We start from the raw sequence: 27,962 nt of genomic DNA on the forward strand, positions 1-27,962 counted from the left end.
CCTTGCCTGGTGTAGTCTGAGCAGCCTTGGACTTTGGGCTGTTGCCATGGAAACAGCGCTGGCATTGGCTGCCAGGGGACAGCGACAGGGAGGTGACTCCCTGCAAAGGCAAATGCAACCTGGCCCCTCTGGGTTGGGGGGCACAAGTTCGAATTCCCCCACATGCCTGTTGCTCCTGCTGTGCCTGTGCCGCTTCTGATGCCATCAGAGGGGCTGCAAGGGGGGCTAGAGTGGGAGTGGGGGGGTCTCTGGCTGAGACCAGGTAGGGTCTTGTTCCCAGACCAGGCCCGGACTCAGGGGTCTGGGATAGGCTGAGCCATTAACACGCTTTGACTAGAAAGAGCAGGGTACTTGGCACCTGGTAGCAGAGCCTCCTGCCCCTGGGACATGCCCTCATCCTGCTTCCATGTGACAGCCCAGGCAAGGGCTCTGTGCACCCTGCAAGGTACCAGCCGGGCACATGACTCTAGCCTGTTCCTGCTGCCCATGGGGTGGGGGCAGACAGAGCAGGTACAGAAGCACAGATGGAGGCCTGCACCCCACTACAACCTGGGGGGGGGCCCTGAGGCTGCCTCTTGGGACCAGACGTGGCCAGAGGTTGCTTTTGTGGCTTAGGATGTCGTGAAGGAGGTGGGTGACACTGGGGGCTCCTGGCAGCCTCCTTCCTGGTGTGGGAGCAAGGCATGGGAGCCAGGGAGTGGCTGAAGCCACCCCATCCCCTCACTTGCCCGTGAATGTGCCCACCCAGTTGCTCGGTGTCTGATTTCCAGCCCAGGCCTGACCCCTGCCCTTCCTGGCCCACCCCTGCCCTTTCATCTCCCCGCAACATTTGCTGGGCCCCCGGCCAGGCGGCTCTGGGTTTGATGTGCGGATGGGGGCAATAAACGACCCCCTGCTGATGCCCGTCCCTGCCTGTGCTGCTTTTTATCTGCAGCAGGGTTAGCGGTACTGGTCTAAGACATAAGCAGACAAGGTTCTTTGGGTCAATGTGATATCTTTTATCAGACCAAATGAACAGTTGGAAAAATAATGGTCATTGCCACCTTTCGGGCATGAGCCCCCTTCTTCAGGAATAGAGAGAGCCTGCCGGTGACAGGATCCTCACTGCCATGCGTTTGCATTTGCATTTCCACAGTCTTGTGTTTTCCATTTTGGCTTCTGTTCTACCCAGGAGAGTGCACAAATCACTGGCAGACTCTCCCTGTGCCTGAAGAAGGGCTAGCTGGCAAAGAACGTTTTTTCTAACTTTTTTAGTTTGTCAGATAAAAGAGATTGCGTCTACCCAAAGACCCTGATCTGCAGTAGAAGCATTTGTTACCTGCGTCAGGGATGGGGAGTGGCAAAGAGGGGGCTGTGCCAACCTGGCACCGCAGGGAGGAAGGAAGGGGTGGTGCTGTCCTGCAGAGCACGCCTGGCTCCTTCCTGGCACCGGGGCATCAGTTCCAGCCCCAGCACCACCACCCCGCTCTGGCCTGAGTGGCTTGCCTTGGGGGTAGGGAGTCCCAGGCATCCCTGCCCTGCCAGGGAGAGCTGAGGCTGGAAGTGGTGGCCCAGCAGGGTCCAGCTGGCAGTCCAGTCAGTGGTTAGGGTCTCCCAGGAGTCCTCCCTTCTGAGCCTTGGTTTCCCCACAGGGAGGGTGCTGGGGGAGCTGCTGTGGGCAGTGCTGCTGTGGGACAGGGTGGAGGCAAGTGGCCCTGTCCTGGCCCAAGCCTGGGTGCTCTGGTCTGCTCTGGGTCCCTCCTCCACCAGCCTAGTCTTTTCCCCATCCTGTGGGGCCAGCTCAGCACCCCATGGGCCTGACTCATCCGCCCATGGATCCGACCAGGAAGCCACTGACCCCGGTCACGGCCTCGCCAACTTCCGGCTTCCCACAGCCAGCCACACACCCCCAGTGAGGGCCGCCCACGCCTGCCTCCTTGCTCCGTGACCCCTGCAGTGGGGGCTGGGCTGGAGCTCCCATCCCCCAGGTCCCAGAGCAGCACTGAGTTGTGGGGAGAGGAGCTCCACACGCAGCCCCTCTCCCACGTCTGTGACTGTGCTGAGCAGCGGCCTTGGCCTGCCTCAGTTTCCCCAGTTCACAGGCAGGTGTCTCCCAAGGCAGGAGGATGTAGGGGTGGGAGTCGGGGTCAGAGGCCTGCTTGGGCTGCTTCTCCTGGCCCCTTGGCCCTTCCCCAGTTCAGCCATGGGTGCCACGGGGCAGCAGGACACAGCCCATCCCAGCCAGCCAGGTGTGGGTGGAGGGGACACCGGTGTTCCCTGCGCTGTCAGAGCTGCCTGGACTTTCACCCACATCTCTGGAATTCATTAGGCTGAGAGGGGGGAAGAGCTTTGTGTGTGTGTAAGTGCATGTGTGCATGTGGCTATGTTCCTATATGTGTGTGCGCATGTTTGAGCATGTGAGAGCACAAGTGTGCATGTACACAGCTGTGTGTTAGTGTGCATGTGCACATGCCTGCATAGGTGGAGCATATGCACACTTTTGCATGCATGTGCGTGTGCATGCCTGTGCCCTTTGGCATCTCCATGTGCATAATGGCATGTCTACATGAGGGAAGATGTGCATGCACCCACCCCTGCATGTATGTTGGGGGGGTGCATATGTGCACAGGCTCCCTCTGGTTCCTCTTTGCATACCTGGCTGCTTGTACACATGTGGGTGTGCATGTGCCTGTATGTATGTGTGCATGCACATGGGTGCCCCTTCCTGCCGCTCTCCATCTCTGCTTTCTGGGAGGGTGGAGTGTGTACATACATGCATGTGCATGCTCTGTGGCTGTGTGCAGCTCACACCTGGAGTGGGCGACACCAAGCCCAGCTGCACACAGGCTCTGCTGGGAGGGCAGGGGGCCAAGCCCCTTTCCTCCACCCCGCCTCGCCTCCCCCACCCCCATACCTGGTCCAGGGCCCAGCGGAAGTAGGAGTGGATTCGGCTGCTCCATAACGAGGAATTCTATGTGAGCCTGGAAATGACAGGGGTAGGGGGGGCAGGAGGTGGGGCTGGGGCTCTGGGCTAGGGGGGCAGATGCCCTTAGTACTGCCCTGTGCCCTGCTGTGTTGGGCTCAGCAGTCTATGCCCCACCCCCCATAGTCCCAGCTGGACCTGGAGCCCCCCCACCCACTATGTGTGCCGGCAGCTGCAGCCCCCTCCCCAGTACTGGTTGCATTTCATCCATTGTGGGGGCGGGGGGATGTCCCATCTTGCCTGCATGTTTCAAGGGCCTGCCTGGGTCATAGTTTCATAGTAGCTAGAGTAGGAAGGGACCTAGGTAGATCATCTAGTCCGACCCCCTGCCTTGGCAGGAAAGAGCACCGGGGTCAGATGACCCCGGCAAGGTGCTCATCTAACTTCCTTTTAAAAATCCCCAGGCTAGGAGCCTGCACCACTTCCCCCGGAAGCTGGTTCCAGGCCCTAGCCGCCCTGACTGTGAAGTAGCACCTCCTAATATCTAATCTAAACCTACCCTCCGCCAGCTTGTGACCGTTATTCCTGGTCACTCCTGGCAGCGCACGGGGGAACAGGGACTCCCCCAATACCTGCTGATCCCCCCTGACCAGTTTGTAGCAGGCCACAAGGTCCCCCCTTAACCTTCTCTTGTGGAGGCTAAACAGGTTCAGGTCCCGTAGCCTCTCCTCATAAGGCCTGCCCTGCTGACCCCTGATCATACGAGTGGCCTCCTCTGGACTCTTTCCATATCGTCCACGTCCCTCTTGAAGTGCGGTGCCCAGAACTGGACGCAGTCCTCCAGCTGCGGCCTGACCAGTGCCGCATAGAGGGGGAGGATCACCTCCCTGGACCTGCTTGAGATGCATCTGTGGATGCATGACAGGGTACGGTTGGTCTTCTTGACTGCCTCCCCACACTGCCGGCCCATGTTCATCGTGGAGTCAATGACGACTCCAAGATCCTTTTCCGTCTCCGTGCTGGCAAGAGGGGAGTTCCCCAACCTGTAAGTGTGGTGCCGGTTCTTCCTCCCCATGTGCGACACCTTGCACTTATCAGTGTTAAACCCCATCCTATTCTCATCCGCCCACCGTTGCAACCTGTCAAGGTCAGCTTGTAGCCTATTGCACCCTTCTAGTGCACCCACATCCCCCCACATCTTAGTGTCATCAGCAAACTTGAACAGGGTGCTTTCTACCCCCTCATCCAAGTCACTGATGAAGATGTTGAACAGTGCGGGCCCGAGGACCAAGCCCTGCGGGACCCCACTGCCCACATCCTTCCAGGTCGAGAAGAAACCATCCACTACCACCCTCTGGGTGCGGCCCTCCAACCAGTTGGCGACCCATTTGACTGTGTGGGCATCGACACCACAGTCTCCCAGCTTTTTGATGAGGACAGGGTGAGAGACAGTGTCGAAAGCCTTCCGGAAGTCCAGAAAGACTACATCCACAGCAACCCCTGCGTCTAATGATTTGGTGACCTGATCGTAAAAGGCCACCAGGTTGGTCTGACAAGACCTGCCACTGATGAACCCGTGTTGGTTGCCCCTGAGCATGCATTCCCCCGCAAGGCCCTCCTGGATGTGTGCCAGGATAATTTTTTCAAAGAGCTTACCCGGGATTGAGGTCAGACTAACTGGCCTGTAATTTCCCGGGTCCTCTTTTTTTCCCTTTTTGAAGATAGGGACCACATTGGCCCTCTTCCAGTCCTCCGGCACCTCACCAGAGCACCACGAGTGCTCATAGAGCCGCGCCAGGGGTCCCGCAATGACCTGGGCATGCTGCACTTGGCACAGTATGGGCACCACCCGGAGCCAACACGGGAGAAGCAGGTGCCAGGCTGGGCCTGCGGGGCTGCAGCTGGGCCTGGGACAGGGCATTGTACCCCGCCCCACCTAGGACTGAAGTATGCAAGGGGTGTAGGCCTGCGTGCACACATTGTGTCCTAACATGGGTGTGCATGTGGGTTCCCATCGGTCACGGGCCCCAGCCTTGCAGGCAGATGTGGCTCTGTGCCCCCAGGGAGCCCGGATTCCCAATTTGCTGCGGCCGGGGCATGACTCAGGCTTGGAGCTGGGGCTGGGCGGGGGCATGGTGTTCTCACACCTCCGCCCTGGAGATGGAGGGGGCACGGTTGGGCTCTCCCCAGAGCTGGCTGCAACCTCCCCTCCTGGCCTGGCCTGGCCTGGCCTGGTTCCCAGGTGTCGGGGCAGGAGGTAAGGAAGGCCCCATGTCCTAGGGAGGGGGCAGCAGTGGGGCTTGTCCTGGGGATTTGTACCCCCTGCCCCAGGCCTGGGGGGTAGGTGGCATCAGGATGGTGGGTGAGCACGGAGCTGCTGTTTCAAGTGAGGCCTTGTGACAAGTGTGCTTGCATGCTGCCCAGGCACTGGAGAGCTCCTGGGGAGAGGGTCTACCATGCTCCCAGGTGGCTGGGAGAGGCATCACAAGCAGGAGGGCACAGGGGATGAGTGCAGAGGGCACCACACCCCCATGTGCCCCGTCCCTGCCCTGTCATCACCCTGGTTTCAGGTGTTTATGTATGCTGGGGGGGCGGGGGAGACGTGGCTGTGAGTCTCCCCTAGGGCGGAGGGGTCCCAGTTGGCTGAAGGCTCCTGGCTCTGCCCAAGCTCCGGCTGCAGCTCTGGGGCCAAACCATGCCCCCTCCCCACAGCAGAAGCCACCCAGACTGGGCAGCTCCCAGGTGCTCCCTAACACATCACACATGCACATGTGTACACACTCCTGCAACCTCGTGCACACAGCCCCTAACTGAACACGTGCACACACAATGTCTGCATGTGTGCTTGCCCACGCAATGCCCACATGCCCTCACAGAGCACGTGTGCCACGCAGATACTGTCAAACCACGCATGCACACATGCATCAGCATGGTGTGCATGCACACGCTTTCTCTGTACACCTCCCTCCCCCCCACCTCCTGGCCGAGCTGTCAGCACTTGGCCGAGGCCCAGCGCGGGCTCCCGGGCCGGATGACTTCATCCCGGCATGTCAGATGTTCCATGTGCTCCAGCGGCTTCCCCCACCCCCGCGCGCCGACCCCGCGGGGCGCCTGGCCGAGCCAGGGCGGGCGGGAGGTGCTGGCCCTGCCACGCACAGGCCACAGGGAACCCCACACAGAGGGGCCTGGCCGGGGGACAGGGACACAGCAAGAGTCAGTCTATGTGCATGCACGTGTGCAGCTCTGTCTGCTTGAACACATGTGCCCCTGCTCAGTGTTCACACAAGAGCCAGAGGACCCACAGGCCCTGTCCTCCAAGTGGTGCCCATGTGTGTCATGTACATGTTTGCATGTGCATGCCCCCCCGATGTGCATGGGAGGGACTGCATGTGCACACGCACCACACATACGGCGCATGCCTTCCTGCCTAGGCAGCTGTGTGGGCAAGCACATCATGCACATGTGTTGGCCCGTGGGGAGGCAGGTGTGTATGGGGCATGGGCCCGCACTGTGCATGCATGTGCATCTGTGCGGTTCCATGTGAGCATCAGTGTGTCATGGTGTGTTAGTGCGTGGCTGGGGGGGGTTGTAGGTGTGTCAGGGTCTGCACGCACATGCTGGTGTGTGGCTGTCAGGGTCAATGCATGGCTGGTGTGTGTGTTGGGGTGTAAGTGCATCAGGATCTCTGTGTGTGCAAGTGCTAGTGTGTGGTGTGTCAGTGCCAGTGCGTGGCTGATGTGTGTGCATGCCCACCCTTCCCAAGAGCTGCAGGTGCCACTGGGGCCTTTGGGAAGCAGCTCCAGGGCTCAGGGTCAGGCCAGCCATGTGGGGAAACTGAGGCACAGGGGGGACCCTAGCCTGGGGCTTTGTCCATCTTGGGCTTTATAGGCCCCAGCTTTTCCAAGTGCACCCTGCTCTGGGCCAGAGGTCACAAGCCAGCGGGGTGGGGGGACTATTTGATGTCCTCAAGTTTCGCAGTAGTTACCGCCAGTCACTGTGGGCCGCCTGCGGATGGCAGCCAGCGGTGGATGTGGACCCCGCACCCCCGATGGGGTGTGGGGATGGATCCGATGTTAAAAAACCCCTGATGGGGTGGGTCCCGCTGGTCGCTGGGGTTGCTGCTGCTATCATGGCTGGGCTGAGGGACGACCAGCACCAGAAGACATCACTAAAATTGTTGGATGGGGATCTCTTGATGTTTGGCGCTGCTGATGGCAGCAGGGTGGGGGCATGGCAGTGAGTGCACCCCCGTACAGCACAGCCCAACCAACATGGGTGTAGGAGAGCAGCTTCCCTGCGGCCCCAGAACCTGGACCCCATCTCCAGGGGCAGCACAGGGTGTGTGTCCCCCCACCCACCTCCCACGGCGGGTGGCGCACACCAGAGGTGGCTGCAAGTCAGGGTAGCCGGGGGGCACCTGGCACTGCCTCACCCCCAGGGTGCATCCGTGGGGTTTCCCGGTTCCCCATCTGTTTGTCCTGCCCACATCACCCTGTGTTCTGGCAGGAACGGCACGGCCCGGAGCCCGTGGGCCCCTGAGTAACGGCCCCGTGACTCAGGCTGGCTCCTGCATTCCTGGACTTGTATGGTAAAGGCAGCCAGGCTGCCGGCCCCGCTCCGGGAGAGGGGGCCAGGGGGGCCTGGAGCAGCCAGGGAGGCCCCGTGCCCCCCTGGCACCAGCTCTGAACAGCCTCCAGGGGGGCACCCTGGGCAGCGGGTGCAGAGGAGGCTGGGGGGTAGGGGGGTCTCAGGCTTGGTGCAGGGCAGGGGTCACAGGCCTGTGCCCTCATCCAGGCCATGAGGTTCATTGCATGGGCAGCCCCTGGCGTGGGATGACAGTAACCAGGTACGGGCACGGGCAGGGGGGCAGAACGGCCGACAGGCAGGGTCTGGTGCTCAGGACGGGCAAGGGACCGGATCTCGGTAGCCCCCCAGGTGGGGCCATGCCGGCTGCCTGATGCCCCCTGCACTGGGGTAGAGGGGGAGCATGGGGGCCCGATGCCCCCCCGGCACCAAGCACGGGCAGCCCATGGCCTGTCTGCTCCAAGACACCTGGGTTCTGTCCCCATCTCTCACCCTTTCCCTTGCCTTGCCTCAGTTTCCCCCTCATGCAGCAGCTATGGGGGGAGGAACCGGGTGCGGGAGGGATTTCCCGAGGTGGGGGGGGCGGGTTGTGCGGTGGGCGCCCGGTCCATGTAGGGCCTGCGGAGCGGTGAGTCAGGCCGGCCCGCGGCTCGGGCCTGACTCAGCGCCGACGTCTGTAAACACCACCGGGACATGGCCATAATTAGCTGGGGGCACTGCACGCCTGACCCCCAGCTCCCCCCCGCCCCCAGGCCTGGCGCTAGGGCCCAGATGGAGAGGCCTGGGGGTGGTGCACAAAGCATCCTGGGTCCCACATCTACAGACAGGGCTCATGCCCCCCCTGTCCCCCAGCACAGAGTACTCCCAGGGGAAGGGGTCTTGGGGCCCCAGGGAGCCAGTGCCGTGGGGCTGCCCCAGGCTCTGCTCGCCGGCCGGCCCCGGGCAGGAAGCTGGGCGCATTGTTGGGAGCCACCGTCACTTCCCCAGGCAGGAAACGGGCCTTTGTTCCCGGGAATCTGCGCCAGGCCCGGGATGGCCCCCACCCCTGCCCCCCACCCCCGGGCCGAGCATCTGGCCAGGACAGGGAGGGAGCCAGGCCAGGGCCCCGGACAGCACCCGGATGCCTGGGTCCTGCTCCAGGCTCTGGCACTGGCAGCTTCGTGCAGAACCTGGAGTCCCCAGTGTCCTGGGCCCCAGCCCGGTGCCCAAGACACGTGTGGGAGCCCATATGTGGGTGTGTACACGCACAGAGCCAGAGGGATGCGCACACATGCTCACACCAAAGTGGCCTGGGGATGTACATGTGCACATATGCACACACGCAGAACCCAGGCGACTGGGCACAGGCGCTCCAGACTCCTGGTGGGGGGGTGAGGGATGAACACATACACATGCCCAGGATGATGTGCACATGTTCGTGCCCACATAACTGCAACACAGAACCCAGGCATCCAGGACACACATACACACACACACACACACACACACACGTACATATGCACACGCACTCAGACACAATCTGGCCGTCTGGGACAGACACACACACAGAACCCAGGCATCCGGGACAGAGAAACACACACACAGCCAGGATGATGCACACACACGCTCACACCCACTTGGCCCAGGGGACATTAACATGCATACACTGCCCCTCTTATCACAGAAGCCAGGCATCCGGGACACACGCACGCACGCACAGAGCCGGGATGACACACACCTTCTCATACCCACATGGCTCATGGAACATTGCACACACACACACACGCCCTCCTGTCCCCCAGCCCAGCCCTGCACACGCTCCAGGGCCTCTCGCACCGCCCCCCCCCACTCCAGCCCCGGCCCAGATGTGTAGCCCCCCCAGCCCGGCCCTGCCTCTTCCTGGCCTATCCCAGAATTCCCGGCTGCTCCAACATCTGCAAGTCATTGGGGCGCCGGGAGCCGTGCTCCAGCTGTGCCTGCCCTGCCCCTGCCCGGCCCCCGGGATGTGCTCAGCTCCCCCTGCAGCCCCCACGACACGGGACCGCCACACAGGGATGGGGGGGCACCCATGCCCCCCCAGGGGGTCCCCATCTCTGCAGGCCCATGCCCCCTTCATGGAGGAACAGGCTGGGGGCAGGGGGGCCTCCAAACTTGGGGGGTCCGTGCCAGACCAGCCAGGCTGCAGTGATGGAGACAACATAGAGCTCTGCTGGCTTCCAGCCCCAGCTCCCTGCCTCAGTTTCCCTCTGCCTGGACATGCTGTAGGGCCACGCGCCCAGATGCACACACATGTACAGGCATATGCACACACAGCTGCACACACATGTACAGGCATCCGTGTGCCAGTCCACATCCGGCCCCGGCCCCACTGGCAATGGGTTTTGTCAGTAAACACTGCTCTGTTGCTTCCTGCGTTGCCTGCCGCACCACGCCCCCCCCACCCCGGCACAGAGGGACAGACAGGCACAGTTCTCCTATCCCGGGACGGAGGGGTGCACAGGAGTCAAGAGGGAACCCTGATGTGCTTGGAGATGCCCCCCCTCTGCCCTGGTGCCCTCTGCCCCTGCTGGGACAGGGCCTTGCCACGGAGAGTCCCCGCTCTCTGGACACCCAGAGCTGTGGGCAGATGGACTGCATGAAGGGACGTGTCCCCCTCCATGTCCCCCCTTTCCTGCTTCCTCCAGGCCAGGAAACTGCCTGCAGGCAGCAGAGCCACAGCAGCACCTGGCTGGGGAGAGAGGCAGGAGCCCCGGGAGAAGGAGTGTGGTCAGGCCTACATGGCCCCTCTAGTGCCCAGGGAGCGGGGGCCTGGGCCGGGAGATGCTGCCTCCCACCAGTGCCCCCCGGGGGGGGGTAGGAGGGTAGATCTGGGGCCAGGAGACCACAGCTGAGATGCCCCGGGGGCTGGTGGCCTGGGCGGAAGCAAATCCCAGGGCACGTGTGCGCACCTCTGCACACGAGCGTGCTCTCGGGCACCCCTGCCGTGTGGGCAGGGCTCCGAAAGGAGGGGCCGGGGCCGCCAAGGCCCACGCGGCTCGGGGCCGCCGGGCACGGGGGTCTGGCTCCAGCGGGGCAGCCCGGACACCTGGGCCCTATGTCCGGGGGGCGAAGGGGCGGCAGCCGGGTCCCGTCCGGGGCGAGCAGCCGGGTCGCCTAGCCGCCGGCCGCCGGCTGACCCGGCCCCGGCCCCGGCCCGTGCCTCAGTTTCCCCGGCCGGGCCCGGCGCTGCCCCGCAGACTCCTCCCCGCCGTGAGTCAGGCGGGGGCGGGGTGGGAAGCGCCGGCGGCCCCGGGCGGAGGCAGCGCGGCCCCTCGGAGCGCCCAGACCCGCGTCCCGGCCCGGCCCGGCCCCGCCATGCCCCGCTCCCGGCCCCGGCCCCGGCCCCCGGCGCTGCCGCTCCCGCTGCTGCTGCTGCTCCCGGCCGCCGCCGCCTTCAACCTGGACGTGGCGGCCCCCGCCCGGCTCCGCGGCGCCGCCGGCAGCTGCTTCGGCTTCTCCGTGGACTTCTACGAGCCGCGGCCGAGGGGGTGAGTGCGGCCGGGCCGGGCCGGGCCGGGCGCGGGGCCGGGGGTCCCGGGACCGGCCGCTTCCTGTAACCGGAGCCGCCGGGGGGGGCCGCCGGGAGGGAAGCCAGGCGTCCTGGGCGCCCCTCCCCTCCCGCCGGGGGCGACCCCAGGCACCGGGGCTGTGTGGCCGGGTGGGTAGAGCAGGGCCCGGGGCCCCCGCGTCCCCGCCCCCAGCCCCCAGCCCCGGCTCGACGGGCAGCCCCCCCGCGCGGTGTAGGGGGCTCTGCCCGGCCCGGGGGGGGCAAGGGTGGGCGCAGCTCTGCCCAGGCAGCCGGGACTCCTGGGCCCGTCCGCCAGCTGCGGGACCCAGCCGGAGCTGCTGCCCAGCTCCAAAGTCACAGCTGTGCCTCAGTTTCCCCGGGGCTCAGGGGATCAGCTGGGAAGAGCCCGGCACCCCTGGGGTTAAACGGAGCGGTTGCCCAAGAGCTGGCAGCCTGGGAGCAGGCGCCAAGCCTTGCAGCGGGTGGGGTCGGGTCCGGCACGGCTGTCACGGGTGCGCACACGCATGTGCCCCATGCCCCGGCTGTGTGCCCACCGGCCCCGCCCTGCCCCTCGGGATGGAGCCGCTTCCCCCAGCAGATAAATGCCCCCTGTCCCAGGATACCCTCCTGGGCCGAGCCACCAGCCCTGCCATGGGGGGAAGCTGAGGCATGGAGCAGGGCAGAGCCTTGCCTGGACATCCAGTGCGACGGGGAGGAACCCAGGCGTCCAGGCCCCCGATCCCCACCCCTCCTCCTGGGTCAGGGTTACAGCCCCATGGTGCCCACAGCCCTGGGGCTGCTTGTGTGGGAGGAGGCCTGTCCAAGCAGCTGGGCCCAGGGCTGGGGCTGGCACTGACTCCCCCACCCGGGGGCATCAGGCCACCCCTGTCTGGACCAGCCCCAGACTCCTGTCCCCTGGCCCCCCTGGGCCCAGGGTGCTTGGGGGTCCCCGGCCTCTTGCCTGGGCTCACAGCTGGCTCTAGCTTGGCCCTGCGGGTCCCAATCCTGGTCCTGGCCCTGACCCCCCGCCTCCCCGCTGCTTCTGTGTAGCTGCAGACATAGAACCGGGGACCTATTGTCCCTGCCGACAGGCGGCTTCCTGTTTACACCGACCTGTGCCGGGCAGGATGGGGCCCCCGGTGCAGAGTAAGAGAGGGCAGAGGGCTGCGGGTCGGGAGTGAGGAGCACCAATGGGGCAGGGGGCTGCGGGTCGGGAGTGAGGAGCACCAATGGGGCAGGGGGCTGCGGGTCAGGAGTGAGGGGCACCAGCAGGCGCCAGTCTTATGTTTCCTGCCCCCTTTGCCTGGGGTGGGGGTGAACCAGGCTGATACCGTGCTCGCCCCAGGCAGAGGATGCTGCCAGCTCCCAGAGCTCAGGGACATCTGGGGACACGTCCCTGGGGTCTCAGCCCGTGTCCGGCTGACGGCGCTGTGGCCTCCAAGGCCCCTGCCTGGGCGGTCGGGTGGTCCCAGGGGCTGGACCAGGCCCTGTGCCAGGGAGAGCGGGCGGCTGTGCCAGCACCAGGGCGCATGAGGCACCAGCTCCGGACAGGAGGCAGGCCGGCTCCCGCCCTGTCCCTGTCTCCATGCCTGCCAGCTCTGTCTGTGCCAGGCCCCAGGTGGGGGGTGGGAGGTGACTACAGGGTGTCGGCAGGGTGGCAGCACCCCCTGGTGACCCCACCATCTCCCCACAGCGTCAGTGTCCTGGTCGGGGCCCCCAAGGCCAACACGAGCCAGCCCGACGTGACGGAGGGCGGCGCCGTCTTCTACTGCCCCTGGCCCCCCAGCGTGGGCAACTGCACCCCCATCGCCTTTGACCGCACTGGTACGGGGGCTGCAGGCCTGGCTGGGGGGGCAGGTGGCTGCGGGTCTGGAGTGAGGGGCAAGGGCAGGGCTGGGGGGCAGGGGGCTGTGGGTTGGGGTTGAGGGGCACCGGCAGGGCGGGTGGGGGTGGGCGGCAGAGGCAGTGCCGGTCCCCGGCAGCTCTGGGGCTTCCCCGGCCACGGGATCCCAGCAGGCGCCCGCGGGCTTGGCTGGCCTGGCTGGCTCAGGGCCAGGGGCTTCCCTCGGCTCCGCTCGGCCCTGCCGATCCCAGCGCGGCCCCCCCCACGGCCCCCCCAGCCCGGCTGGGCACCAGCGTCAGGCTCTGTTAATGATCAACTGCCCCTGGCGCGGGGGGCGGGGGCTGGCTGGGGGTCAGGGCAGGCCAGGGGGGCCTGGGTTGAGGGCGGGGGGGTCGAGGGGTGCCGGAGCTGTGGGGGGTTGCGCTGGGCTGGGGGGGCTGTGCATGTGTCCTAGCCCCCTTGCTGGTCCTCAGGGCCGCGGCAGGAGGAGGTTCCCGGCAATGGCTCAGCCGTGGAGTTCAAGTCCCTGCAGTGGTTCGGTGCCACGGTGCGAGCGCACGGCAGCTCCATCTTGGTGAGTGTGGGGAGGGCTCGGGCTGGGGGGACAATGGGGGGGCCATGGCCTGGCACTGACCCCCGTGGCCCCCAGGCCTGCGCCCCCCTGTACAGCTGGAGCACCAAGAAGGAGGAGGCGGCACGGGAGCCCGTGGGCAGCTGTTACCTGGCCACCGGCAACTTCAGCGCCTTTGTGGAGTACGCGCCCTGCCGCTCAGGTACCGGTGGAGGGGCTGGGGGCTTGTGGGAGGGGGCCTAGGGGCAACCCCCCCAGCCCCACACTCACAGTTTTGCCCCCACAGACCACAACGCGCCTGAGGGGCAAGGCTACTGCCAGGGCGGCTTCAGCGCCGAGTTCACCAAGGTGAGCCCCCCATGACCCCTCCTGCCTGACCCCCACGGCCCCCTGAGCCTGCCTGTGGCCCCCTACACCCTCTGAGCCTGCCTGCCACCCCCTGCATGCAACCCCCCACCCACGTGCGGGGACTGCTGGGCCCTGCCTCCGGTGCCCCCGGTGCTCACGGGGCCGCTCTCTCTGCAGACGGGGCGGGTGCTGCTGGGAGGCCCCGGGAGCTACTACTGGCAAGGTGAGACCCCCCCCCCCCCATTTCCATCCTCTGCCCCCCCATTCAGAGCCCCCCTTCTCCTACTCTCCAGCTACCCCCCTCCCACCCTTGGGCTGCCCCTGGGTACCCCACTCCGGCTCTGAGCGCTGTGCCCCCCCAGGCCAGGTGATCTCGGCCACGCAGGAGCAGATCCGCAATGCCTACTACCCCGAGTACTTCATCCTGGAGGTGACTGGGCAGCTGCAGACACGCCAGGCGGCCGGCACCTACGACGACAGCTACCTCGGTGAGCGGGGCGGTGGGGGGCAGCAGCAGCCCCAGGGGCCTGCGGGGGCAGGACCCCGGTGTCTGGGCCCCCCTGCTTCAACCCCTGGGATCCCACTCGCCTCCCAGAGCTGGGAGAGAGCCCAGGTGTCCGAGTCCCCAGCCCGTCCCCATGCCCCCTCCTCGCATAGTGATGCCCCAGGCTGCTGCCCAGCGACTATTCCCCCCGCTCGGTGGTTTGGGGGGTGGGGGTGCCATGTTGTGGGGTGCGGGGGTGGGTACGGGGAGGCCATGGCTGGGGTCTCACTCTGACTCCTCTCCCCCCCCCCCCCCCAGGGTACTCGGTGGCTGTGGGTGAGTTCAGTGGAGACTCCAACGAAGGTAAGAGCCGGGGCCAGGGCCAGGGCAGGGGGTCCCTGGGTGCCCCCTTTGTGGCTGGTGGGGGGTACAGGCAGGGGGGCCAGAGCCCAAGCTGCTGCCCAGGGTGCAGGGGGGGCATCAGGTGCCCGCAGGGGCTGGGGTCTGAGGTGCCCCATCCCAGCTGGGGGCTTCGACCCCCCCCCGCCCCATGCACACACGCACGCGCCTGCTGAGCCATGCCGTGGCCCCGGCCCGGCCCGGCCCGGCCCGGCCCGGCCGTGGCCCCTTGTGAAACCATGTCTCTGCCCCACAGACTTCGTGGCCGGCGTGCCCAAGGGGAACCTCACCTATGGCTATGTAAGACCGGGCACCGCTGCGGGGGCTGGGCTTGGGGCTGGGGGCGGCCTCCGGGGTGGGGGGTCCAGGCTGGGGCCCTGGAGACGTGGATCTGCCCCTGCGGAGGTGCCCGGAGCCACGGGGCCCCGCCCGGGAAGCCGGGCCGCCGCCTGACGCAGCCCCTGGCCCCCCGCCAGGCCCAGATGTGCAATTCCTGTTGCTCTCCCTGTTTCCACGGCAACGTGGCCTGGGCTGGGCCTGGACTCCTGGGTCCTGGCTCCGCTGTGCCGGGCGTGGGGCAGGGCCGGGCCGGGGCTGGGACTCTGGCCGCGGCCGGGCAGAGCGGCCTGGGCCGCACCCCGTGCTGTGCCTCAGTTTCCCCTCTCAGGGCCAGGGGCCAAAGCGGGCTGGTGACGGGGCTGTTGCCTCTGCAGGTCACGATCCTGAACGGCTCTGACATCCGGTCCCTGTACAACTTCTCCGGGGAGCAGGTGAGTGCCAGGGCCAAGGCGGGGGCACGTGATGCCAGACCCCGCTGGGCTGTGCCCTCCCACCTTAGCAACTGCCTGGCAGGGGGGGGACACCCATGTGGCCCCCCACAGTGGTCTGCTGCCAGCTTCTGATGCCCCCCCCCCGCCGTGCCTCTGCAGATGGCGGCATATTTCGGCTACGCCGTGGCTGCCACCGATGTCAACAGTGACGGGTGAGTGTGTTCTGGGGGGGTGCATGTACCACCCCAGCCTGCCCCCCACCACTCAGCTCATATAGCCCTTGGCCCCCTGGGGTAGTTGGCAGGGGGAGTCCTGGACTGGGGGTGCCCATGGCCGAGAGCTCAGCTGGGCCTGATGCCCCCTCCCCACCCCCCACAGCCTGGATGACCTGCTGGTGGGGGCACCACTGTTCATGGAGAAGACGGCGGACGGGCGGGTGCAGGAGGTCGGCCGGGTCTACCTGTACCTGCAGCAGGCACACGGCATGGAGCCGCAGCCCCACGCCGTGCTCACCGGGACGCAGGAGTTCGGGCGCTTCGGCGGTGCCATTGCTCCCCTGGGGGACCTCGACCAGGACGGCTACAACGGTAGGTGCCGCAGGGGCCAGGCTGGGCGACCGGGGCTGCACGCAGGGCCGTGGCTCCGTATGGCCGTGCCTGCGTCTGCCCAGGCCCACGTGTCTGCAGGCATGCGCACAGGTGTGCGTGTGCCTGCGCGTTTGCATGCGCATTCCTGCATATGCGTGTCTCCGGGCATTTGCCCAGGTCCACAGGGGTGTGCACACTTGCGCACAGGTCTGCATCTGTGACACGTGCATAGGGCCAGATAGGTCCATGCTTGTGCATGAGTGTGCTGCCAGTGCACTGGCGTGTGAGCATCTGTCGCCCCCTGGTGGCTGCTGCGGGGCTGTGCCAGGGTTGGCCAGGCCCGCTGGGATTTAAAGGGCCAGCGCCGCGTGGGTGGTGCGGGTGAACCCTGCGGGCAAGTGCCCTGACTGTGCGTCCCACAGACGTGGGCGTGGGGGCGCCGTTCGGAGGCGAGGCCCAGCAGGGCGTAGTCTTCATCCACAACGGGCAGTCAGAGGGGCTGCGCCCGGAGCCCTCCCAGACACTGAAGGGCCTGTGGCCCCCTGGTCGCACCCCCGACTTTTTTGGCTTCTCCCTGCGCGGTGCCAAGGACCTAGACGGCAATGGATACCCAGGTATGGGGGCACCAGCCCCACCATGCCCATACCCAGCCTCTGCAGCCTGGGCAGGGCCACGTGCAGCACCACCCTGCCCCCCACTGCATTCCCCCAGCACTGAGCTCTGTCTCTACCCCCCCACAGACCTCATTGTGGGCGCCTTTGGCGTGGACACGGCCGTCGTATACAGGTGGGTGCTGGGGTTGGTTTGTTTTTTTTTTTTGGGGGGGGGGGCAGTGCCACTTGTCCCTTGGCATGCCCCTTACCCGGGGTCCCCCAGCCCCCCTCACCTCCCTAACCACCACCCCTCGTCACCACTACAGGAGCCGCCCCATTGTCCACGCCATCGCCTCCCTCAGCATCTACCCCACCATGTTCAACCCCGAGGAGCGAACCTGCACCCTGGAGGGCACCGACACCCACGTGGCCTGGTAAGTATGGTGGGAACCCAGGTGTCCTGGCCCCTTTCCAGCCTATGGGCTGGGGGGGACTCCCTTCTGACCCACCCCCAGCCGCCAGGGTTGGGGTGGTGGCTGCGTTCCTCCCCAGAGGCGGTTGCAGCGAAGGGCCGGGGAGGCCCGGGGGGCCTCCAGCCCCCGCTGCCGGCTGCTGTTGCAGCATGGGGCCGCCCCCCGCGGCTCTGGGGGGGTCCCCGCCGGGGGGGTTTATTTATAGCAGCCGAGTTGATCGGTCGCACAGCAACGGCTTTGCTGGCAGCCGGCCCGAGGTGCTGAATGAGCAATTGTGCGGCCGCGCCGGCAGCTGGAGGGGCCGCGGGAATGCGGGGGTCCCCCCCCCAGCTCCCACCCTCCCAGCTGCTGGGCTCCCTGGCCCGGCCCCTTTTCATCCAGCTTGGCTGCCCCCCCCACCTTCCTAGCCTGTAGCTGTGCCTCAGTTTCCCTGCAGTACAAGGAGGGGGGAGGGGGGGGACTGGACCCTGCTTACAGCCTCCCTTCACCCCCCAGCATCAACCTGAGCTTCTGCCTCAACGCCTCAGGGAAACACGTGCCTGACCTCATCGGTGAGTGGGGTCGGGGGAGCCTCCCCGTGCCCCTGGGGGGTGGGGCTCAGTCTAGGTTTGAGGGCAGGCAGGACTCCTGGGTCCTGCTCTGGGGGGCTCCCGGCAGGTGCCCTCTGCCCACTCCCTGCCCCCGCCCTGCCGCCCCCCCAGACTTCACAGTGGAGCTGCAGCTGGACCGGCTGAAGCAGAAAGGGGCAGTGAAGCGGGCACTCTTCCTCCGCACCCGCCAGCCTGTCCTAGACGTGCCCCTGCAGGTGCCCAATGGTGCTGTCGACACCTGTCGCGAGATGAAGATCTACCTGCGGGTGAGCCCTGGCCCCCTGCCTGCCCCTGCCCCTGGCTCCTGGGCACTGCCGGGGTCCCTGCGGCTCCCGTGACGCCCCCGTTCCTGTACCTCTAGAACGAGTCGGAGTTCAGGGACAAGCTGTCGCCCATCCATGTGGCGCTGACCTTCCGCCTGGACCCCCACGCCGCCCCCGATGCCCACGGGCTGCAGCCCATCCTCCACTACCTGGCCCATGACCGCATCGAGCAGAAGGTGGGAGCTGGGGGGCATCTGGGGTAGGGGGGACACCCTGCAGGGATCCCTGGGACCCTCCTTGGGTCTGGGGGGTCCATGGGAGCCCCCCATGGATCTGGGGGGGGTCCCCCACTGGATGGGGTGGGCATCCTCCTGCCCCCCACCCCACCCCAGCCTGATGCCTAAGAGACCCTCACCCCTCCTGCCTTTTCCTGCTCCCCCCCAGGCTCAGATCCAGCTGGACTGTGGGGAGGACAACATTTGCGTGCCTGACCTGCAGCTGGAAGTCTTGGGGTACAGTGAGGGGGCACGAGGGTGGCAAGGTGCTGATGGGGGGCAAAGGCTGGGAGGGTTCGGGGGGCTGCAGTGTCTCTCACACCCCCCCCACCCCCGGCGCCACAGGGAGCAGCGGGTCGTGTACCTGGGGGACAAGAACGCGCTGAACTTGACCTTCCACGCCCGCAACCGCGGCGAGGGCGGCGCCTACGAGGCCGAGCTGTGCGTCACACTGCCCCCCGAGGCCGAGTACTCGGGCATCATCCGCGACCACGCGGTAGGTGGGGGGTCACAGGCTGTAGGGACCTCTGGGCTGGCGGCAGAAGGGAAGGTCCCTGCTCCCCCAGCAGGCAATGGAGCCGGAGGACCTAGGCACGTGGCCCTGTGGCGTGGCACACACTGGGAGGGCAGTGCCCAGCCCCCCCCCACCATCATTTGACTGCATCTCTGCCCCCCAGAACTTCACCAGCCTGAGCTGCGGGTACGAGTTGCAGAATGGGACCCGGCTGGTGGTGTGTGACCTGGGCAACCCCATGAAGGCCGGTGCCAGCGTGAGTTTTTGCCATGCACCCATGGGGCTGGGGAGCGCTGGGAGTAGGGCTGATGCTGTGGGGGCAGGGGGCAGTTGCCAGCCGCCAGGGGTAGTGCGTGGCTCTGACCCCACGTGTCTCCCCAGCTGCGGGGCGGGCTGCGCTTCACCGTGCCTCACCTCCGCGACACCCGCTCTACCGTCCAGTTCGACTTCCAGATCCGCAGGTAAGGGCCTGACCCCAGCCCCGGGCACTGTGGGGGCTGCTCCTGTGTCCAGCTGGCAGTGCCCCTGGGCACCCCCTGTCCCAGCCCATTGGAGCCGCGGGGGGGTCCGGGCCTGGCCCGCCCGTGATGGCACTGCTGTCTCTGCAGCAAGAACCAGAACAACTCCCAGAGCGACTTGGTCGAGTTCTCGCTGCAGGTCCGTGCTGCTGCCCGCGTCTCCACCCACGGGTGAGTGCCCGCCCCGAACTCAGGGGCCGCTGTGTGGGGAGGGGAGGGGGCCCCGTGGCCCCCCGTGCTGACACCCACCCCCTGCAGGGTATCCAAGCCTGAGGCTGTGATCTTCACGGCTGGTGGGCAACCGGGACGAGAGCCCCAGAGGGAGCAAGACGTGGGGCCTGAGGTGCAGCATGTCTACGAGGTGGGTTGTGCCCCCCCCGGACTGGGTGGTCAGGGTTTGCAGAGGTGCAGGGGGCTGTGGGGCTGTCTGGAGTGGGGGGTACTATCTGTCTGTCTGTCTGTGGGGTGATATGGGGGCGTCTGTCTATCCTGGGCCAGTCCTGAGGGGTTCCCCCTGGCCATGGGGCACAGCTGGGCACAGACCACCCCCCTCATCTCCTCCGGCAGCTGGTGAACGAGGGGCCCAGCACTATCAGCCAAGGTACCCTGGAGCTGAGCTGCCCCCTGAGCTACCAGGGGCGCCAGGTGCTGTACGTCACGCGCTACGTGGCGCCCGGCAACTGTACCTCCAGCCACCCCATCAACTCCCTGCAGCTCCAGGTGATGGGCGCTCTGTGGGCGGAGGGGGGAAGGGCACAGGCACTGTGGGCTGCACCGGGTCAGGGGCATGGGGGGTCAGGAGCTCCAGGGGTTTCCCAGCAGCCCCTGCCCCCCCCATCCAGGGTGGTGGAGCCATGGCCAATGTGACTAGGTTGTGTGTCCCTCCTGCCTTTGTCCCAGTGGGGGTTTTTTGGCAGGGGGGCACAAGTCCAACTCTGTCTTGGGTCCCCCGGTGCCCCCCCAACACCTTCTCTGTGTCCTTTGCAGCTGGAGCACAGCCCGGCACCTCCCAGCCTGGAGCAGCATTTCCTGCAGCGCCGGGACACGCGTGGCGGGGGAGCTCCCGGTGCCCCCCACCCACTGGTAAGTGTGTCCCTCCACCCCTTCCCCATGTCCTAATGCCCAGATCCTGAGGCCAAGCAGCAGCTCCCAGCCCACCCCCCTAGCTCTGAGACCACCCCCCTTGGGCTGTGTTCTCAGGGCAGCAGCACAGGCTCAGCCTTGCACATGGCCGTGTCCCACCCCAGACTTGGGCACATTCTGGTCCCACATTGCTACCCCCAGCCCCTGCTGTACCCTCTCCCTATTGCCCAAAGGTTGGGGGTTGCACGGGACCCAGAGCTGACATCGGGCAGGCCTCCGGGTGCTCTCCCCACTGACCCAGGGCCCCTCTATTCACAGCGGTGCTCTGAGGCCGAGTGCTTCCAGCTCCATTGCCAGGTGGGGGTGCTGCAGCGGCAGCAGCGCGTCACCCTGCGCCTGCACTTCCGGCTCTGGGCCAACACCTTCCACCAGGTGAGTCTGGACCTCCCCCTCCAGACCCCTCCCCAGTCCTGCCCCATCCTCTGCCCCTGGGGACCAGTGCTGAGAACTGCTCACGGCCCCAGAGCTGGAGAGAGCTCCACAGAGCCTCCCCTTGCCCCCAGCCCATGGCACCTGCCCTGCTCCTGCCCCATGCTCAGCTCCCCCGCCCCTGAGGGGCCCAAGGTGAGCTCCTGGCCCCTGCACCCTCCAGCTCCACAGCCCCTGGCTCCACATCCATATACTCCAGCGGGTACGAGGAGGGCAGCTATGATGGTCCCAGCCCAGGGTGCCATGTTATGGGTGGGGTATCTGGGAGCCCCTTGCCTGCCCCTGGCTGTGTCTGCACTGCACCCACCCTCTCCTGGGGGCCTGCTCCCGCAGAAGGAAGGCCAGCCGACAGCACTGCAGTGCGAGGCCTCCTACCAAGTGCTGCACATGCCCTACCGCATCCTGCCTCAGCACTACCCAAGTGCCGCGCTTAAGGTCAGTGCCAAGGGCATGGGGGCACCTTGGGCCTGGGGGAGGGGGCAAGGGACCTCTTGGCATTGCCTGGCTGTGGGAGGGGAATGCAGCAGGGGGGCACTGTGAGGGCAGGGGGCAGCTGGGACAACCCAGCAGGCCCATTGCCACCCTGCTGATGGGGTTGGACCAGCAGCCAGGCCCGTTCCACCCTAGAGCTGGCTGCATTTTAGTGCTGTGTGGAGCTCAGGCCACAGTGGGGACACCTGTCCTGGGCTTGGGATCACCACCCCTCTTGACATTGGCCTTGGCAGGTGTCGACAACGTTGCAGTGGGCCAAGGCGGAAAGCAGCCCTGGCGTCCCGCTGTGGATCATCGTGCTGGCTGTCCTCTTCGGGCTGCTGCTGCTGGCACTGCTCATCTATGGGCTGTACAAGGTGGGGGCAGGGGGCCTGGGTGGGGGCTCCTGGAAGAGGTTGCCCTGTGGGGGGAAAGCTGCCAGGCTGGAGCTGGTGGAAGGGGGGGGAATAGGGAGGCTGGGAGCCCAGACACGTGGGTTCTCCCCCAGCTCTGGAGGGCTGCGGGGGCTGTGGTGGGTTACAGCAGGGCACTGGTGGGCCCAGATGCCCGTGTGCCAACCCCGCAGCCCCAGAGACTGGCACCAGATGCAAGGAGAGCTCCCACTTTTATATAAAAGATCCTAGTGTTTCAGGTCTCAAGCTGATGGGCCAAAGGGAGGGAACAGGCAGAAGGTGAAGAAACATCAGCGCTGTGGTAACATGCACTCAGCACCTTCATCCTTGTCCCACACCTCCAGAGGGTCCCTCCAACCAGCCGTCAGTCCCAAACCAGGTGTCCCCAAGCCCCTTGGGGGTCTTTGCTCTTGCTGTGCTCTACCTGGGGATTTGGGGGCATAGACCCTTGCTGGCTCTGGTAGGTCTTGGGTGTCCCCTGTTATACCCAGCCTTGACCCTCGCTATCTTCACGTCCATCAGAGCACATGGTTTCTTACACAGCTCTTGGCCCTGCCCCCTCCTGGTTTGGCTCTGTACCCACACGGACGCTCCTGGATCATGCACCGTCTGGTGACCCAGAGGTCATAGCACTCTTTTGCCTTTGTGTGGCTGCAGCCTGATGTCTTTTAACAGCTTAGCTAAATGAACGTAGGTGTCTCAACACCCTTGTAACATCTTCAGGTGGACTCTTAAACTCTTCTGAGATATTTCCTCCAGAGACCACATCAGGTAGGCAAATCCCCCATCCAAACAACACCGTATGTGGTGCATCTTCTGTAGACGACTGCACGCTGCTCCAGTCGGCCGTCATGACATGAGGGGAGTATCTCATCTCATGGCATCTGATTGTCTTTGATCAGGGAGGACAGTGTGTCAGCCAGTGGCTGGTTGAATCCTTCTGCTAATCCATCAGATGGGGGTGATAGTGTGTGGGGCAGGTTTTGTTGCTCTCCAGAAAAGAGATACAGGATGAAATAGCCGAGATTCAAAAGGTCTCCTCTGGCCTGTATGAAGGGATTGAGGTCCACCGCGGTAGCATGCACATCTGTTGGCAAACACCTTGGCCACAGTTGGGGCCTCCTAATCAGGGAGAGGGGGGGCTTCTGCCCACTAAAGAAAAATAGTCACCCGCTACTAAAACAGAGGTGTTTCCATGAGGTGTAGCACGTAGGGGACTCAGGATACACATTGCTGTCCTTTCCAGGGGTCACCCAGCCTGCATGGAGGCCACCGGGGCCCTAGGATTTCTCTTCAGTCCTTTTCAGACACCAGACACCTCACTTGACCTGCATTCATCCTCAACAGATTTCTTCCAGCCCAACCAGAAATACAAACCTCATGAGAGACCTCCATGCTCAAGTGTCCCCCCCGTCATGGGATCGTGCAGAGCTTGCAGAAGTATTGCTATTTCCTTTTCCAGTACCGCTGTTTGAATAAGCGCTGGTCTTTGGGCAGATGCAGCAAGTTCCCGCACCAGTCCTCCTTGCCGAGTGCTTAGCTCAGGCCACGCTCCCTGGCACCTCTTCAGGCAGGGATGACATTGCCGTTCTTCAGGGAACTGCTTGCTATCCATTTCCTTGCACCTCATTAGTCTTTTTGTCTTGCACACTAATCTGCCAGCCTTCCAGCTTCTCCTGCCTTTGCGGTTGCCTCAGCCCTGGTTGCTGATAGTGGCCGTATCCCCAGTGCTTCACTTTAGGGTCAGCTTCTGCTACATGAGGCCTATGGGACAAGCCATCAGCTTTCTGGCGCTAGGGCAACGAGCTGTTGGGTAGTTGAACTCCACCATCCAGCCAGCTGTCCGTCAGGTGGCTGGGATTTGCATAGCCACCAAAGAGAAAGCCATCGCCTTTTCCTGGCCTCCTTCAGCTGGTGACAGAATGACCTCGGTGCCAATGTCACATGCATCCGTGTCCAACAAGAAGGGTAACCTTGGGTTGGGATATGGTAGGAGAGGGGATGACGTATGGTCCAGATATTCTCTGGTCCTGATGAACTTTGCCATCTTGGAGAATTTATGTAAGGGACTTGTGACGGGAGCAAAATCTGCCACAAATCTTTTATAATTGGAGGTTGCGCAGTGTTGTTACATGTCAAGGTACTGGACAAGCCTTAAAACTTCTACCTTCTGTAGATCAGGGCTACTCCCTCTGTGGAGATCATGTGTCCCAAAAAGTTCACTTCCCTGCAAAAAAGCTGGCAATTGAGCAGATTGATTTTTTTTTTTTTTTTTTTTTAAGTTGGCCTCCTTCAGCCTCTTAAGCTCTGCTTCCAGTTTCTGCGAGTGCTCCTGACAGGTTTGGCTTACCACCGCGATATCATGCAGGTACACCAGGCAGGAGGTCCCTTGCAAATCTGCTAACACAATACCCATCGGTCTCTGAAATGTGCCAGGAGCTTTGCATATACCGAAAGGCATGACATTCAACGCCAACAGTCCCTGCTTAGTGCAGAAAGCTGTATTAGCGCTGTCCTCTAGATGCACTTCCACCTGCTGGGGTGGAAAGCCGCCCAGCTTTGGCCAGGAGGTGTAGTGTGTCGTTCATGGTAAAGGGTAGGTAGGCATCCTTGCCAGCAGTGTCGCTCAGTCTGTGATAATCCACACAGACCCTCTTCTTCTGCACCAGCACTACAGGGGCAGTGTATGGGCTGACAGGATGATGCCTTTTTCCTCCATCTCTTGCAGCTGCTGATCAAACCCCTACTGGAAATGGATGGTCCTCCCTGTTTGAGGTCTGGCATTGTCAGGGTTGATCTGGTGCTTTGCCTGGCCTGCATGCCCTAGGTCGTGATCTCCAAGGCTGAATACAGCTGGAGACTGCTTGCACAGTGACTTAAGATAAGCTCATGTTCCAGTTTTCCTGCATCTCTTGAAGGTTATCACCTGGCTCTCTAAGGTGTTGTCTGGCCTCAGCACTCTTGCAAGCAACCGACTGCTCTGGTCCGTTCTCTGATCCAGGGTTCTCCTGCAGGACAATTACACTAGTCTCAAACGGCCCCGTGACAGGGTCCTGATATGCAACCCATAGGTCTATCGTGTCGGCAACGTGCACAGGAATTTCAGCCTGGCGGTTCTTCACCGTTGCAGTAAACGTAGGGACAAATAAGCCCTCTTCTTCACGGCACCATTTCTTCAGTTGGCCAGTGATCATCATCTCACTTCTAGGAGGTGTTAGGTTCTCCGCTACCACTTTGGCTGCCCTCACTTGGCCATTGGAGGTCTATGAGGGGAAATGCCTCCCCAGGAAGGGACACAAACTGCCTGCAAACTTCATAGCACCTTGGTAATTTTGTAGGACCTCGGTGCCTAACAAAGCATCTCGATTGGTAGTCTTTGCTACAAGGCGGCTGTAGGCCCTGGAAGCTGGCAGTTGTACCACTCCTCCAGACCTAGAAGAGCTTCTCCACTGGCTGCTGTGACCACTGGTCTACAGGGCCAGAGGTTTCTCTGCCTCTGTTGTAGCTTGCTCCTGTATCTGGCTATCTACCAGGAGAAACTGGATCCAGACACAGTGCCCTCCTTGCACTGCAGGTCCCCCCTCCTCTGCGGTATACATTGCACAACCAACAAGACTGACACGCTCACTGCAGCACCGCCAGTCCCCTTTTGCCCCACTTGTGGGATAGTCCCACTTCAGGATCCCACAGCTTCCACCAATTTGAGCCAGCCCCACAGCTCCAGAAACTGGCACAAAGGGCAAGGGGGAGTCGTACTTTCATACAGAAGATCCTAAGGCTTAGGGGTCACCAGTCAATGGGCCAAAGGGAGGGAGCAGGAAAAAGGTAAAGAGTATGGTAATATGTTCTCAGCAACTTAATTTGCTCCCCGCATACCTCCAGAGGGGTCCCCCCCGAGTCTTCTGGCCCTTGAGCTCTTGACAGCAGCCTGCAGCTGCCCAGTGGGGGGGGGGAAAGCTGGCAGTGCCCCCTGCCCACTCACTCCCACCCACTCTCTGCAGGTCGGGTTCTTCAAGCGCTCCCTACCCTACGGCACGGCCATGGAGAAGGCGCAGCTTAAGCCACAGGCGGCCTCGGAGGCCTAGCGAGGCCTGGGCCTCGCCTGCCGCCCCAGCCCGTCCATCCATCGAGCCGTCCTGCTGGTGCTGCAGGAAAGGGGCACACACCCGCCGCCGAGCCCCGGGTCCGCCAGACACAAGGGCCACGACGGCACCACCTCCAGGCTGCCCCGCGCCGGACCAGCGGGTCGCCTGCCGAGCCATACTTGAAGAGGATGCACGGGGCGCGGACCGGGCTGGAGACGCAGCTCAGGAGCCTGCACCTGGCATCAGCCCCTGAACCCTCTTCGCGGGCACGGGTGGCACCGGGCCAGGGACCCATGTCATGGATGTGTCTCCAAGTGCAATAGACCCCCAGCCCACGTGGTGCTGCCCGGGGAGTCCCCAGGCCACTGGGGGCACGGGCCCTGCATGCCCCTGCCCTTTCCCCCGTGGCGCTGGGCTTCGGGACTCCATGCAGACATGGCAGCTACTGCCTGGGTGCGTGCCCTGCTGCTGCTGCCAGGACACTAGACCCTGCCTGCCTGGGCTGTGGGCGATGCCCAGGCAGGGGCATGGGGCTGGTGTCACTCCTAAGAGGCCTAAATTGCACTACAGCCCCCGTGGGCACCGGTGCTGGTTCTGCTTCGGGGGGGAGGGGGGGCACTGCCTGGCAGGGGGGCTCCTGGGCACGGTGCCAGGCTGGGGCAGCGCCCAGCACCCAGAGGGGCCTCTCACCCCCCCCCCCCGGCTTTGTATTTAATTGCTGTGGGTTTGAGGAAGGGAGGGTGGGGGGGCAAAGGGCTTTGCCCTGGGTGGGGGCAATGGGGGGGCACACCGGGGGGGGGCACCCCTTCCTGCCTCAGGGAGGCGCATTGCAGTGTGGGGTTATTAAATGTGTCAAAAAAATCTTCTGTGATGAGGTATGTGCGCGCCCACACGTGTGCCAGTGCACTGTCGAGCGCTCAGGGTGGGTGTGCACAGCTGTGTTCCGCCCATGTCAGGAGGGCCATGTGCACAAAGGGGCTGGGGAAGTGGGGGAGGGGGCGACTGTGTGCACACACATGTGCCTGTTGGGTATGTACACACATGAGTATGTGTGTGCACAGTGCATGGTCTCAGGCTGGGGGTGTGCGTACATGTCCTGTGGGCCCAGCTGTGTGCCCCAATGCAACAGGGGAAGTAGAGGGAGAGCGTGTGTGTGTACACACACGTGGGCATGCACGTGTGCATAGTGTGGAGCGGGCTGGGTGTGCACATAGGTGCATCTTGTCAGGACAGCTGTGTGCACTAAAAGGGCAAAGGAAGTATGGGGGGGGTGCATGCATGTGGCTGTCATGACAAGCATGCGTGCACACACACACGTCTGCACCCCCCCATACTTCTGCCCAGAGTCCCTCCCCGCACCCTGTCCCATGGGTTTTGCAGCCTCACCAGGGTAACACCCCCTCTTGCAGACCCTCCCCAGAGCCAGCAGCCCCCAGGCTGAGCCCCCCAAACTCAGTGCACATGTAACTGGGGCAGGTTGGGGGTGGGGGTCAGGGCTGGTAGCCCCCCAGGAACTCCCCTGCATGCCCTGCAGGGGAGGGGAGAGGGAATGGCCCTGGATGCCCCCCACCCAGGCCCCAAAGGCCGGGCTGGGCCTAGCGGGTGAAAGCCAACACCGGGCCCAGCTGCCAGCCGGCGCCTGCTGGCTCAGCACAGCGCCCGCGCCTGCCCACCCCCTCCACGCCACTCCGCGCCGCCCCAAGACCCCGCGCTGGCCCCCCCCCCGTACTGCTGCCCCCATGACCTCTGACCTCCACTGGGATTCCATATGACCTCTGACCTCCAGGCTCAGCGCTATGGGCTCAGGTAAGGTCATGGTCCCTGTGTGTCCCTGCTGTGTCCCCCAGCACTGGTGACTGGTGCCTGCGGCCTGTGGACTGGCTGGGCCCTGGGGTGGCCACTGTGCTGGTGGAGGGGTCTCCCAGTTCAGACTGGTGCAGACTAGGAGCTACGCACGGTGGGGCCTTGGTGGGTGCCCCCATGTGTCTGCCTGGCACCGTGTGGCCACGGGGGGGCACGTGGAGCTGGCACACACCATCACCCCTGCTCAGGCCTGTCCCCAGATACGTGCAGGGCTTGCCACTGCATGCACACCCGCACCCTGCCTGTTCCCATGTGTGCACATGCCTCCTCACACATGCTTGCACACGCTCAAGCGGCAGGAGTCCCTGTGGGCCCTGC

At 64.4% G+C, this 27,962-nt stretch overlaps 1 protein-coding gene across 1 annotated transcript; it reads left to right on the forward strand.

The window, feature by feature from the left end:
- Positions 1 to 10,081: 10,081 nt before the first annotated feature.
- ITGA5 (integrin subunit alpha 5) lies at positions 10,082 to 26,447 on the forward strand. Its single transcript, XM_090051960.1, has 30 exons — positions 10,082 to 10,992; positions 12,706 to 12,836; positions 13,329 to 13,429; positions 13,505 to 13,628; positions 13,713 to 13,774; positions 13,952 to 13,997; positions 14,137 to 14,262; positions 14,577 to 14,621; positions 14,914 to 14,957; positions 15,371 to 15,427; positions 15,587 to 15,639; positions 15,806 to 16,014; positions 16,437 to 16,628; positions 16,755 to 16,800; positions 16,934 to 17,041; positions 17,576 to 17,631; positions 17,782 to 17,936; positions 18,032 to 18,169; positions 18,378 to 18,445; positions 18,554 to 18,704; positions 18,886 to 18,978; positions 19,104 to 19,183; positions 19,331 to 19,411; positions 19,499 to 19,601; positions 19,808 to 19,960; positions 20,228 to 20,323; positions 20,642 to 20,755; positions 21,146 to 21,247; positions 21,538 to 21,660; positions 25,698 to 26,447. The coding sequence occupies exons 1-30, from the start codon at positions 10,358 to 10,360 to the stop codon at positions 25,779 to 25,781; spliced, it is 3,576 nt and encodes a 1,191-aa protein (XP_089908086.1). The 5' UTR covers positions 10,082 to 10,357; the 3' UTR covers positions 25,782 to 26,447.
- Positions 26,448 to 27,962: the final 1,515 nt, after the last annotated feature.

This window comes from Crocodylus siamensis, chromosome 6, assembly GCF_052110815.1.
Source record: "Crocodylus siamensis isolate JL-2025a chromosome 6, ASM5211081v1, whole genome shotgun sequence".
Classification (NCBI taxonomy): Eukaryota; Metazoa; Chordata; order Crocodylia; family Crocodylidae; genus Crocodylus; species Crocodylus siamensis.

Coding starts and splice junctions, on each gene's coding strand:
- ITGA5 (XM_090051960.1), top strand. CDS start 10,358: ATGCCCCGGGGGCTGGTGGCCTGGGCGGAAGCAAATCCCAGGGCACGT. Junction 13,998..14,136: donor CGGGAGCTACTACTGGCAAG/GTGAGACCCCCC, acceptor GTGCCCCCCCAG/GCCAGGTGATCTCGGCCACG. Junction 18,979..19,103: donor CCATGAAGGCCGGTGCCAGC/GTGAGTTTTTGC, acceptor GTGTCTCCCCAG/CTGCGGGGCGGGCTGCGCTT.